Source organism: Notolabrus celidotus, chromosome 8 (genome assembly GCF_009762535.1).
Source record: "Notolabrus celidotus isolate fNotCel1 chromosome 8, fNotCel1.pri, whole genome shotgun sequence".
Classification (NCBI taxonomy): domain Eukaryota; kingdom Metazoa; phylum Chordata; class Actinopteri; order Labriformes; family Labridae; genus Notolabrus; species Notolabrus celidotus.
In genome coordinates, this window is record NC_048279.1 from 25934410 (window position 1) to 25947301 (window position 12892).

A 12892-nucleotide genomic window follows, 5' to 3' on the forward strand; every position below is an offset into this window, starting at 1 on the left:
CTGACAGTAATGTATTAGAACATTTTAAAGATGATAGTGTTCAGCTTAGTGGTGGAATGACTTCAGTGCACAAGTATTAGAGTCACTTTTATATTATTGATGCTACAGGTAAGCTCAGAAAGATAAGAAACACCCTGCTAAACATCTTGAGAGGGTTTTTTTTGTGGTGATTTTTTTTTTATTTTCTTGTAAAATGTGAGATTTATAGCACATTTTTTCATAAACAGGCTACTTTTCATAGCTATTCGTGTCATTTGATTGGTTTTAATTTAATCTAAAAGTGAAACTAACAGAGGTCTCAATGCATTTTCTGTTTTAAGACATATAAACACCCAGAAATAAAGAGAAACAACAAGCTGAAAATTACACATTTTCTTGCAAGAGTGGTCCGCGCTCACACTCTTCTGTCACACTTTCTGTCTATAAATAATTAATCACAATCCTTCTGTTCACCTCCTCTGGGAGGAAAATTCTGTCTCCCCTCGAAGAATAAAAATCTGTGAGTGTCTGAAGGTTTTTCCAGCAGCCTCACACGTCAGACAGAAAACACATCAGATTCAGGTAGTCGACGAGTGAGAGCTCCTCATTACAACGGCAGTCTTTGATACAGAGTGTGTTCCAGTCGGTGTTCAGCCTCAGTTTAACGCATCCTGCTGTGGTTTGATACAGACAGAAAATGTAACATGACCATAGACTGTAAAAAATATGGACGTAGTATCCGTGACGTCACCCATCTGTTTCTGAAGAGCTGTTTTGAGACCAATCGGCTGCGGCAGCCATATTGCTTCTGTCGAGCCAGTGTGACGTAAAGAGGCGGGCTTTGAGCCTCCTAGCCAACAGCTGCAGTGTTCCCACAGGCAGCTGTGCCTCTCATTGGAAGACTGGTAATCTCAATATCTTCGAAATTGCCGAATTAGAAAAAAATTCACCCCCCTCACAGTGAGAGGACATCGAGAAATTAGCTATTCAGACTACACTCGTCTTTTGTACCAGGCTGTAAACATGTTTATTAATGCTGCAAAGATCATCTTTTCCCCATTCATGTGTATGTGACTTCCGGTACTTCCGGAGCCAGCCTCAAGCGGATCCTCGATGAACTGCAGCTTTTAACACTTCCGCATTGGACTCATATTTTTAGACCGGAGGTTGCCGCTTGAACATGACTTAATTTGAGAATGTGTCCCCGCCTCACCTGAAGACCTCCACACGAGCTGTGTTAGTGACCATAGCACACAGAGAGGAGAAACAGTGAGCCTTACTCAGAGTCCAGTCTGATCCAGAGGCTGTGTGAGGAGTCAGGCTGTTATCAGCTCAACATTACAACACAGGAATCTGTCATAAACTCTCAATGAATGACTCAAGGTTAGATTATTTACCAGTGTGAGCACTTTTTCACTGCTTTATCTTTTTAGCCTCACATATTCAAAGCCTGGGAGCTAACAAAATAGAATTATTCTTTAATTCAAGCCTTCACTCTGACCTCAGAGCCCTCTTATTGTGTGTTTGACAGAAGACTGAAAATAAACAGCAAAGCAGCTTTGATGAGATCTGAAATAGAACAGACAGAGAGTCAATGGGCACAGATGGCACGTACAAGGCTGAGGTTAAGGACTCCATCTCCTGTGGGCCACTCATACACAAAATTTAAGCACTCAGGCTTCTTGTGCAGCACTTTAGATAAAAGCATACACCCTGAGATGTGTTAAGATCCAATGCAAGATACACATTAAGAGAAATCTCTCACTTCAACCCTTTCTCCTCATCATATCTGCGAACATTTTGGTGATATTTTCTGCCACCACTTCATCCTCACTCACTTCCTCTTTTACACCGTTCTTTTCCTGCCATTTATTTCCTTCCCTTCATGTCACCTTAAAGGCAAGAAGTGCACCACAGACAAGAGAGGGTTGAAAAGTTATCTCTCAGACAAAGCCAATTTACTCCCAACATGACAGAGAAACACTTTTCCTACCTTTGAAAGAGGCTGCTGATGCTTTCTACAATAGACCAAGAGGGTGTCAAACTGTCCTTTGAAACCAATATGAAGACTTTCCTCAGTAACAGACATTTGTTACAGGAGAGAAAGGATAATAACACTGTCTGAGTAACATTTCAGGGCTGGAATTTAACACAGCACTTTATTTGAACAGATGGGAACACTTTCAGAGCCTTTGCAGAATTTCCTTTGGCTCTCTGGTTGAGTTTGTGCTCTAACTGAAGCCTCTGAGCTCCTTCTGAAGAGTCACAGCATGATAAAGCCACCCCCATAGGGGACAACACGGGGGTCACAGTACAAGCTGACACGCAATTTATGAAATATTCTACATGATGTGTGTTAGAGAACAAATAAGTGGGAGGAATATAGTAAGATGTACAGAGAAAAAGCTGCTTTCAGTCGTGTTCTTATTTGCACTGAGTGTTCTGTGTAAGAGGTCAAATGATGATTGTGATTCAGAGCTCTGTTTCCTGAGGGACTAGTTATGTTTCCCAAGGTAATAGCATTGTGTGTGTGTGTGTGTGTGTGTGTGTGTGTGTGTGTGTGTGTAGGTGTGTGTGTGTGTGTGTGTGTGTGTATTTGTAAAGTGATGGGAATAGAGGTCAGCAGATTACATATGGTGGCTCTCACAGGAAGCAGAACCTGAAGCCACTCAACCTCTTACATTACACACAGCCTCCTCCTTGCTGACCTTCAGCTGAACAACACTGAACCTCAACACAATTCAATTTACTCTGCTTTATTGATATCAAAGTAAAAGTGGTCAAAATGATAATAAGGTGTACTCACAGGAGGCCCAGCTGCCCTGTACTGTGCCAAAGCACGATTGTCCAGCCTCAGCGGCCCCCTGCTGGCCTTCACTCACATTGATCCAGGTCCAACCGGGCTTGAGCACAACGAGGCGTATACCTCTTGTACATAATGTCATCACCTGCTAATACAACATTCACATTGCTTTGATCCATGATGCTATACTAGAAAAATTGACGACATGCTTGTGCACTGTGGAATCATGCGCATATATTACGCTCCTGTTGATCGTTATTCCTCCTCCTTCAACACAGGAGTCACCTTTTCTACCATCTCTCTCTGACTGAAGTTTAATTTCAGCTCTGTTTCCTCTCATCTTTTTCGTCAGACATGTGTAGTCCCGCTGCTTTTGTTGAGCAAATTTGACAGCCAGACAGCATCCAGGTGCTACAGTTTTCTCTTCATCGCTATGTTGATTTGACATGTGACGCTTGGGTGAAAGTGAACAAAAGTCAGACATGTATTTCAAGAGAAAAGCTGTGTTTTATTCGGACCAATATGGTCATCATTTATTACTTATAATTCAATTCAATTCAATTCAATTCAATTTGCTTTATTGGCATGAACAGAGACATGTTTTTGCCAAAGCACTTAAAATTCACACACATACATAACATTACATATATATTCATTACATATTATATTCATTACATATTATATTCATTACATATATATTCATTATATATTATATAAATTACATATTTTATACGCATTAATGAACGATGGAGTACAGCATATCTCAATGTCCTTATGTACTTATATCTATGATGCAAGGCTGTGATAGGAGCGTTGCAAATTAGGTTGTGAACAACACACATAGAAACAGCCCTTGTTCCCTGGTTAAGTCTTGACTTCTTTTCTTCTTTAAACATAAAAACTTGAGTTTTAATTGAACTTCTCTCCAACTTCTTCTGATTCTTTCCCCACGACTCCTATTGGCACAGACAGACAAACACAATCACTAATCCAGTTCTGTCCCAGGTTGTTTAATATATAAGACCTACGTTTCATTTCCTGCTTCAGAGAGTTATTCTGAGACTGCCTTTAATGGTCCTCACTTGACACAGCTCATTTTTTTCTAACACTTTTTTCCGTCCATGTCAGGCCCGTCTGTCTGTAATTACCCTCAAGTCAAAGACCAAAGATGCCCTTCAGATCCTCGTCTCTACGTGCACGCATTTCTAAAAAGTCTCCAGTATGGATTTCATCCTCCTTTCAAAGCTAAACATTTGGTAATACAGTCACATCTCCAGTGTGTCTGGATAAAATAAATGTTTTTTAAAGGCAGGCTTTTATGAAGCAACGATGTCAGATTGTTACCTTGTTGTCCTTTGGTTTTGTCCTCTCAACTCGTCAGCAGACATCTGTCAGAAACTGTAATTTAATGCTGAATGGTGCAATGAGCCGCTGCATGTTTTAGCTGACTGCAAAGCAAAGACAGGGGAGCTCTCACCTTGCTGCTGTCCTAGAGCTGGTGTGTCTATATATGTGTGTGTGTGTGTGTGTGTGTGTGTGTGTGTGTGTGTGTGTGTGTGTGTGTGTGTGTGTGTCTGTGTCTGTGTCTGTGTCTGTGTGTGTGTGTCTGTGTCTGTGTCTGTGTCTGTGTGTGTGTTTACTATCTCTGGGTATGTGAGTTGGACAGCAGCCATGAGTATGTGCCTGCTCCAGTTTTAATGCCCACATCATTACCAAGGTCGGCGGACAAAGGCATTTGGGCGGTGTGCCAGAGTGAGCTGTGACATGAGGAGGACGAAGCCATAAAGCAGCTTTGATGTGTTTTACCATAACTTTGCTTCAGGCTCTCCAGCACTAAAGCTACAACACTGGATAATGGCTCCTCCAGGGCTCATCATTTAAAAGCTCATGTCTAACCTTTCAAGCATTGAGTGAAAAGTGCAGTGTGTTTTTTCTTATTCAGAGGATGACTGATGTAAGGTCATACGATTTTGGCCTCATTAGAAAGTGGTTGAGCTGCTCACAGTGGACATGAATGACTCTGAATTTTCTGCTCATTTTGATGCATTTTAATATAACTGCTCATCTAATTTATTCTGTGTGTCACTCAGCACATGTCCCTTTTCCCCTTTTCTGTACAATGGCTGCTGTACAATTTGAGTGTTATATATATTTATTTAGATCCCCATGCCTTTTTTTTTTTTTTCCCGTTGCTTAGAGCTGCTTGAGTGTTACAGCAGCTCTCTCTTCATTGTTCTTTTTTCATATCTGTTTAGTTATCTTTGTATTTGGAGCCTGTCATGACTTTTAATGACTCATTTGTTGGCCATCGACACCAAACTGGCTAAGTTTGCAGTGGTGTTTTTGCTATTTTTGTTCCTGCATGTGTCCGGAGATCCTGCGTGTATCCATGGTAACATTGTTTACATACGAGATCAGCTGTTAGCAGCCCGTAGCATGTTGATGCTAAACAATACTAGGCCCGATGTGTCCCCGTGAGCTGAGGAGAAAGAGGTAAGGATGATGTGCTGGTATTGAGGTGCAAGCTAAAAAAGACAACATCAACCTGTCCTTCCATCCACCATTGTGATGAATGTAAGATCTATCTACGATAAAGTGTGCGAACTAACCAAGCACCAGAGTAGCATTATGCTAACAGAGCTAACACCGGACACGAACGCCACATTGGAAGGATTTCACCTGCTGTGGGCGGACAGGATACAGGAGAGCAAGACTGAACTAACTGGTGAAGAAGGCAAGCTCAGTCCTGGACCCTGTGGAGGTGGTGGCTGACAGATGAATTATGGCCAAGCTGTTGTCTCTGATGGACATTTTTGAAAAATATATATATATATATACATATTTATATTCTTGTTGAAATTCTTATACTGTACACTTTTTTGTTTGCTGCTGTAACTCCATGAATTTCCCCGTTGCGGGACTAATAAAGGAGTATCTTATCTTATCTTATCTTATAATTTGTAGTTTCCAGTTTATACACTTGCAGGTTACATAGCTTTAAAAAGTAAAGCAGTGTGCTTTTATAAAACGCAATAGATTTTAAGCTTCACGATGGTTATTATTTTATTTTAAGTCCTTTTTAGTAACTTTTAGGTCAACTATTTCCTTTGCTCTAAACATTAGAGGTAATATCTTTCAGCACAGTAGCAGCATTGTCCTTAGCCATACCAAAGACTGTGAATGTTCATACTCAAAGCTTCAACTCTATATTGGCACTTTTTGAGTAAATCAATCAATAAACAAAGAAAACATTATTCCAACATGGTAAAACCAGACTTTAGTTATGTTTTTACTAATTATTTTCTAGGAAAATAAGAATGCTGACTCAGTCACAATTTGTCACATTGTCCCTAGTAAATGGCTACTGCTGTAATACTATAATGCTCTTCTACCAGGATGTAAACAAGCACGGATGACAGATGGTATGTCATGGTGTGGCACAGCATTTTGATCTGGAAAACTGTCTGGTTAAAATGGCATATGACAACTCAACTCAACTTTATTTATATAGCACCTTCCATACATAAAAACATGCAGCCCAAAGTGCCTCACAGAATAACAGAGAGACAGAAAACAACAGCAATGGTAAAATTATAAAAGGCAGGATTATAAACCAAATACTTAAAAATAAAATAAAATCAATACAGTAAAATTAATAAAATATGTAGTAGTGGAAAGAAAAGTTTAAAATAAGGTAGTGTTAACAAGATCCGATGAATACAAGAAATAAATAGATAAATAAATAATTAAATAAGATAAATAAATGTTAAAGCAATTATTAAAATAATAATGAATAAGAAAATAATACAAAATGATAGAAATAATAACTCGGAGCCATATGTAACCAGCACAGCCATGTCATGTACAGCTGCTCAGTTTTGGCTGTTTTCTCTGTGTTTTCTCGCCTTTCAACGGGTTGGCTATTCTGAATTTAAATTTCTGTTTGGTCGGAGAAGAAATGAGGTACCTTGATGGTTTAGCATGCAGCAGTGCCCCAGTTTCATCTGAGCAGACTGAACCAGTCACTCATGACATCCATGGGAAGCTGATGTTTCTGAGATTAGATCAGTCAACATTCAACTTTGTTCTCTCAGTAATGTTCTTCATGATTCAGATCATCAACAGAAAAGGATCAAACTCTCTTCTTATCTGATTTTCATGCTACTGATTGTGCAACAAAACTATCAGTGTGGTTAAGAAAATGTTCAAACGAGTTGTTTCATTTGACTAAGGCTCATTCTTTGTTACCTTAGGGCAGTTCATATTGAAGTATTTTCTCTTTTGTTTCTGCTGACTCTTAGGGACTTTAAAATCCACAATGAAGTATTTCACCTTCACTTTTTAGAGGATTGTTAATTTTATTTGGTTACTTCAGGAGCTGCCATGTTAGCAGAAAAAGTGTGACTCTGATCTGTTTTGTTTCACCTTGAACTAACTTTACCCCAGGATCATTTGTCCTTGTACATATTTAACGTTAGTCTAAAATGTTCTTGAAATGTTTGTCCAAACTTTCACTTTGCTGTGGGACATCAACGTTTTTATGCACCCTGGATGAGCAATCCCTCCTCAGTCGCTCCTCCTGAGTTTAAGGGGATTGTGAGACATCAGTTTCCGCTCTGAGGTCCAGAGGATAGAGGATATCATTCCCTGCACAGGTTTTTTAAGCCCTTGAAGCAATATAGTGACACTGTGTTGAGTTTACTCTCTTAGGTATGGTTTTATGAGTCTCACACTGCAAATTTTGCAGCCCCACAGTGTATCAGTATAAGATGGGAGAAGATGTTGAACTAAATCAGCTCTACATATGTCAAGAAGAAACAGAACAGCCCCATAAAAAAATAAAAGCCCTTTGTGTTTTTAAAAACGTCACATTGCAAGCCAGTTTATTACTTGTACCGGTACGATTTCTTTGTTTTGACCTATATTTCTGAACCTGTGCTTAATTGTCTTAACAACTTCCAAATCTGAGTTATGTTTGTCATGTGATAATGTTATAATAACCACTTAAATTATATATGTATTCCTTTTGTTTGATAGAAAGTGGTTGTTAGCATAAAGTGGTATAGCATTAGTGATCATCATGTTAGCTGTAGAAAGGAGCTGTTTGGAATGGAACTGATGTTATAGGGCCTATTATGACACCATAATACATGCAGAATTCCGGGGGGTATAAATAAGACCACTGATCAGTTAAACCTTCACTGCAAAACTATTCACTGACCTAGTTAGTTGAAGATCTTCATTGTAGTACAGTTGCTTGGAAAACCTTTTAGTTGACAGAATGTCTCAGAATCCAGCCTCAGATTGTGTGGTGCAACCGCAAGAAGCAATTTCCAGCAGCACCAGTTGTTACCTTGTCCTGGAGTATGTTGGAAAAGGAAGCTTTGGCCAAGTTGTCAAAACTGTGAATATAGCCACAGCAAAGGACGTGGCTCTAAAGATAGTCACATCTGAGGACAACAGAGCTTCAAAAAGAGAGGTACAGATCCTTCAAGTCTTTTAGAGAATGATGTTTTGGACTTTTTGATATATTTTAAACAGCTGTATTTAACGTACTGTTGTTTTCTTTTTCTTTAACAGCTCAAAATGCTCCGGGCTATCAGTGCTCTTGACCCGGTCAAGGCAAATGTTGTGCATTTCCTTGAAACCTTTGAGCACAGAGGTCTAACCTGTCTGGCATTTGAGAATCTGGACAGAAACCTCTTCCAGCTTCTGATGGACAGGCAGGGGAAGCCGCTGTCGCTCAATGAAATCAGACCAATCGCACATCAGGTAAAGAATGTGTGGCTAACAGATTAATAAAATCATGAAGTAAAACAAACTTGTACTTCATACAGATACAGATAATATGTGCTATGAACCTGAAAACCCCTGCACACTTGTGAATAGTGTATGTAACCCTCTTCATGTCCTCCTCTTTCTTCCTGCAGCTGCTCACAGCTTTTGATGCTCTCAAAGGTATTGGTGTCATCCACGCTGACCTGAAGCCTGATAACATCATGCTGGTGAACCATCAGAACCAGCCCTTCAGAGTCAAGCTCATAGATTTTGGTCTGTCACTTCACACCAGTGAAGTGAGGCCGGGTCTGATGACACAGGCTACCGGGTACAGGTAGGCACACATTCTGCAAACTTCATGTTTGTACAGATGTTTGTTCCAGCTGTGGATGACAAGGCCAAGGTTATTTCAAACTTTATGACACATGTATGTTATGATGTTCTTTCAAACAGAGCACCTGAAGTGATCCTGGGTCTCCCCTTCACAGAGGCGATCGACATGTGGGGTCTGGGTTGTGTCCTCTCAGTGCTCTACCTCTCCAATCACCTGCTTGGGATACGTTGTGAGTACCAGCAGGTAAGTCACTCATTACACTGTCATTTGATGTACAGATAGTGAAATATTGTCCCAGATAATTCAAAACCCAACCACAGACTTGATGTAGCACGATTGTTTATGTTCTTTCTTAGATGAGAAACATAGTTGAGGTCCTCGGCCAGCCAGCCGACCACCTCCTCGATGCCGGCAGCTTCACCTATAAATTCTTCAAGCTGAACCGGCACTATGACTATCCAAAGTGGTGGCTTAAGGTATTGTGCTTGTCCCTACACTATCACATTATTTCAACCGTAACTGAACAAGAGTTTTTTTTGTAAGAATAAGCTTTAAGGACAAAGTGTCTGACATGTACAGTATGTTTTGTTCCTGAAGACTCCAATGGAGTACAGGCTGACTACTGGTATTGAGCCTAAAGAATGCCAGAGGGCTCTCAATAATCTGGATGAGCTTGTTACAGTAAGTGAGACATTTTAACGAGTAAAGAAAGAGTTGTTGATAATTTTCTCTGCATAAACTAAACTTCTATTTTGGTTTCAAATGTAGCTCTATCCTGCCTTAGAGGAGGACATCCAGCTAGAGGATCTGAGAGCTTTCCTGAGCCTCTTAAAATGTCTCCTTCATACTGATCATGAAAAGAGAATCAGTCCTGACAAGGCCCTAAAGCACCCATTTATATCCATGGTGCACCTACAGGAGGAGCTGGACACCAGCATGTAGTAAGTGACTGTGTAATGGTGCCAGTCAGGTTGCATAGATGCTTGCCGTAACGAACTTGACACTGAATACTAATCATTGTCTAACTTCCATGTTTTTCTCAGCGCCGAAGACTCATTTGATAAAATGATCCTCCAAACCAACGACTCGGATGAGGAGCTGACTATTCAGATAGAAATAGAAGAGGAGATGAAAGCTGGAGAAACTCCATCCCTCTTTCATCCAGATCCTGAAGAATCCACCCCAGCTAACATTTTTGTCAGCATTAACATTTTAAAAACATCTGATGGCACTAAAGATGGCTCAGCTGATGACATATCAGCTGTAAACCACTGTGCAGCACAGGAGGACAGTGAGGAGAATGAGGAGGAGCTGAGGTTGGTTACTGATGGGCCATCCGTTGAAGAAGCACCTGCAAAGGTGAAGAAGAGCTCACTGAGAAGGATAAGAAAGTTCTTTAGCAGAGCCATAAGGACTGTGTTTCGGATAAAGAAGAAATCCTAGACCAAACACCTCCGACAGCCTCTGCTTCTTCTTCTATTAAGCATTACTGAAATACAGCTTTTATATTTCAAGCTGAAGAAGTCAATAAAAAAAAATGACTTGAATTGTTTGTGTGACATTTGATTTACTGATTAACTCAATATCAAAAACAGATGTGTAAAGTTTTCACGTGAAGAGTAATAAAGTGATGTTTGTGCTCTGATGCACATAAGAGCCTCTTACATTTAAAGCTGAGTGTAAAGCTTGTTGGGTTTTTTGGACTTATGATTTATATTAAACAATTTAAGAGAAGAAATGAAACATATTCAATGGTTTTATTTTGAGGAAGTTAGAAATACTAACAATAACAACTTATTGTATGTTTTGATAGTTATCTGTAAATATTACAATTTAAAGTATCCTTTCAAACACTACATTAAATTTTCAAGGTGAGTCTTCAACAGTGCCTCCCACAGCTCTCACTGTTAAAACCCTGTGGCCAATGGAACAAAGTGAGGAAGACTTAGTTTGTCACGTTACACCAGTTTATGATTCTCGTTAACTCTTTCCAGCAGCTTCTCCTGCACAGATGCTTCAAGCCTCTCTGTGTGGATCTCTGGCCATATATTCCCTCTTCACAAAGCACATTTAAAACACCTGCCCTGCAATAATACCCTCTGCATTATATAACGTGTGTGCCCACATGCATGTGTGTGTAAGATTTCATCTACCTCTTCCCTGCAGGAAGTCTGGAGCTATGAGTCCATTTATTAGAGGACAGACCTTTGCAGCTTTTCAAAAGTGAAGCTTCTTCTCACAAAACACACAAAGTCACACACAGAAACATGCACACACATACATGTCATAACAGCCTTTGCACACTGTGATCTTCCTTTATAAACTATTGAAGCAAATTAAGAGCCTTAAGAGGAAAAAGCTAAATAAAGAGTTCATCTTAAACTCAGACAAGTGTCAGTATTATTATCTTCTGTTTCCTCTGATGAAAGCATGCAGTCGTTTGTTTGGAGTGAAGTCTAATTGATGTTTTTCTGAGCTTGTTTCCTGATTTTTTTTTTACCTGCACATGTTACCACACACACCCATCATCTCACAGATCTCTCAAACCAATTAACAAAATGAGTGTGACTGCTCTTCAATCCCTCACACCGGGTGTGATGAGCTTTGAGTGTCAGATGGAGGATTGGGAGCTATCAATGTAATTAGAGACTCACTCTTAGTGTTCATACAGAGTGAGAAGCTCAAGGGACTGGCTCACTTTTTTGTCTAAGTATCAGCGTATAAACCTGGACACATATTGAGAACAAAGACAATCAGTCCCTCCAGGAAGTTGCAATTTTATGCAATCCCCGCAACTTCCCCGCAAATTTGACCAATAACCTTAATCTCAGCCCCTGTACGTCATCGGTTTCATCATCAATTTCACTTCCTTGGAACATAAACGTAAGTCTTCACTTGATGGGCACTTTTCTACAGCAAAACACGCACGGAGAATAGGTGAAAAGCGAGGACAACAGGCAGGACAAGTGACGATGACAACATTGTCATTTATAGATACTAGAGTTATTATTTGAGGGGCACAGTGTTCGCTTGGTCACCTACCTGCAGCAGGTGTGCTTTATGAACCAGCTCTCTCCACCTCCATGCATCTGTCTCATCTTCATTGATGATTTTTACCCTCGGTGTGCGTTAGTGACAAAGACACAACCGGGGGACGTCTTTTTACTATTTGAGGTTTGACGTTTTTGCCGCCTACAGCTTGATTTATTCCAGTTTGGTGATACATCAGACACATTTAGTAAGTGTTGATCAACTCCTTGTTGGAAAATGAAGATGCATTTCAGAGTGCCGTGAACGTACTGTGTCAAGTGCGCCTGTCACTGCAGGTGCATTCAAGGACCGTCGTAAATGTGCAAAACAGCTCTTTCATGGCATTTTTCTATGAGTCAAGAGAATCAAAACACAGTCACAGTGGCAACATCAAGAATGTTTTCTAAAAACAACTATAACTTACCGTATTTACTTGCCCCATGAGATGTTACTGGGGGAAAAAAAAAAAAAAAGAAAAAAATCGCAACTTCCACCGAAAATTTTCTGCAAAAATCAGGCTTTTCGGGCCACAACAATCACAAAAAACCCAGCGAAATCCTGGAGGGACTGGACAATGAGTAGATCTGCTATCTGAAGGGTACAAGAAGACGAATTGATCATTTAACCTTGCCTCACATGCAAGCATATGTATGAATGTTTCCTTTTGTCTCTTATCTGTGTACATGAGCCCGTCTGTGCTTATCTCTGTCTATCTGCTGTACATCTGAATCAGAGCAGATGTTGATAGGAATTGATATTTCACCCTGTTGTCCAATTAATGAAAAGCTTCAGCTATCTGTCACGTCCTCTATTTTCTCTTCATTTCTACAGTCTGTCTCTTCAACACAAGACCTGAGCTTTTTCTAAATTTATTCACTCTCTTCACAAACCTGTCCTTCCTCTAACCAGAATCTCAAACCCACACAAAAAGTAAACGGTTGTTTCCACATAGACCCGGCCAGAGTCAG

The 12892-nt window shown here is 40.1% G+C and overlaps 1 protein-coding gene across 1 annotated transcript; it reads left to right on the forward strand.

The window, feature by feature from the left end:
- Positions 1 to 7979: 7979 nt before the first annotated feature.
- Positions 7980 to 10441, forward strand: LOC117817665 (homeodomain-interacting protein kinase 2-like). Its single transcript, XM_034690417.1, has 8 exons — positions 7980 to 8261; positions 8363 to 8554; positions 8713 to 8894; positions 9014 to 9137; positions 9251 to 9370; positions 9492 to 9575; positions 9663 to 9835; positions 9938 to 10441. The coding sequence occupies exons 1-8, from the start codon at positions 8064 to 8066 to the stop codon at positions 10335 to 10337; spliced, it is 1473 nt and encodes a 490-aa protein (XP_034546308.1). The 5' UTR covers positions 7980 to 8063; the 3' UTR covers positions 10338 to 10441.
- Positions 10442 to 12892: the final 2451 nt, after the last annotated feature.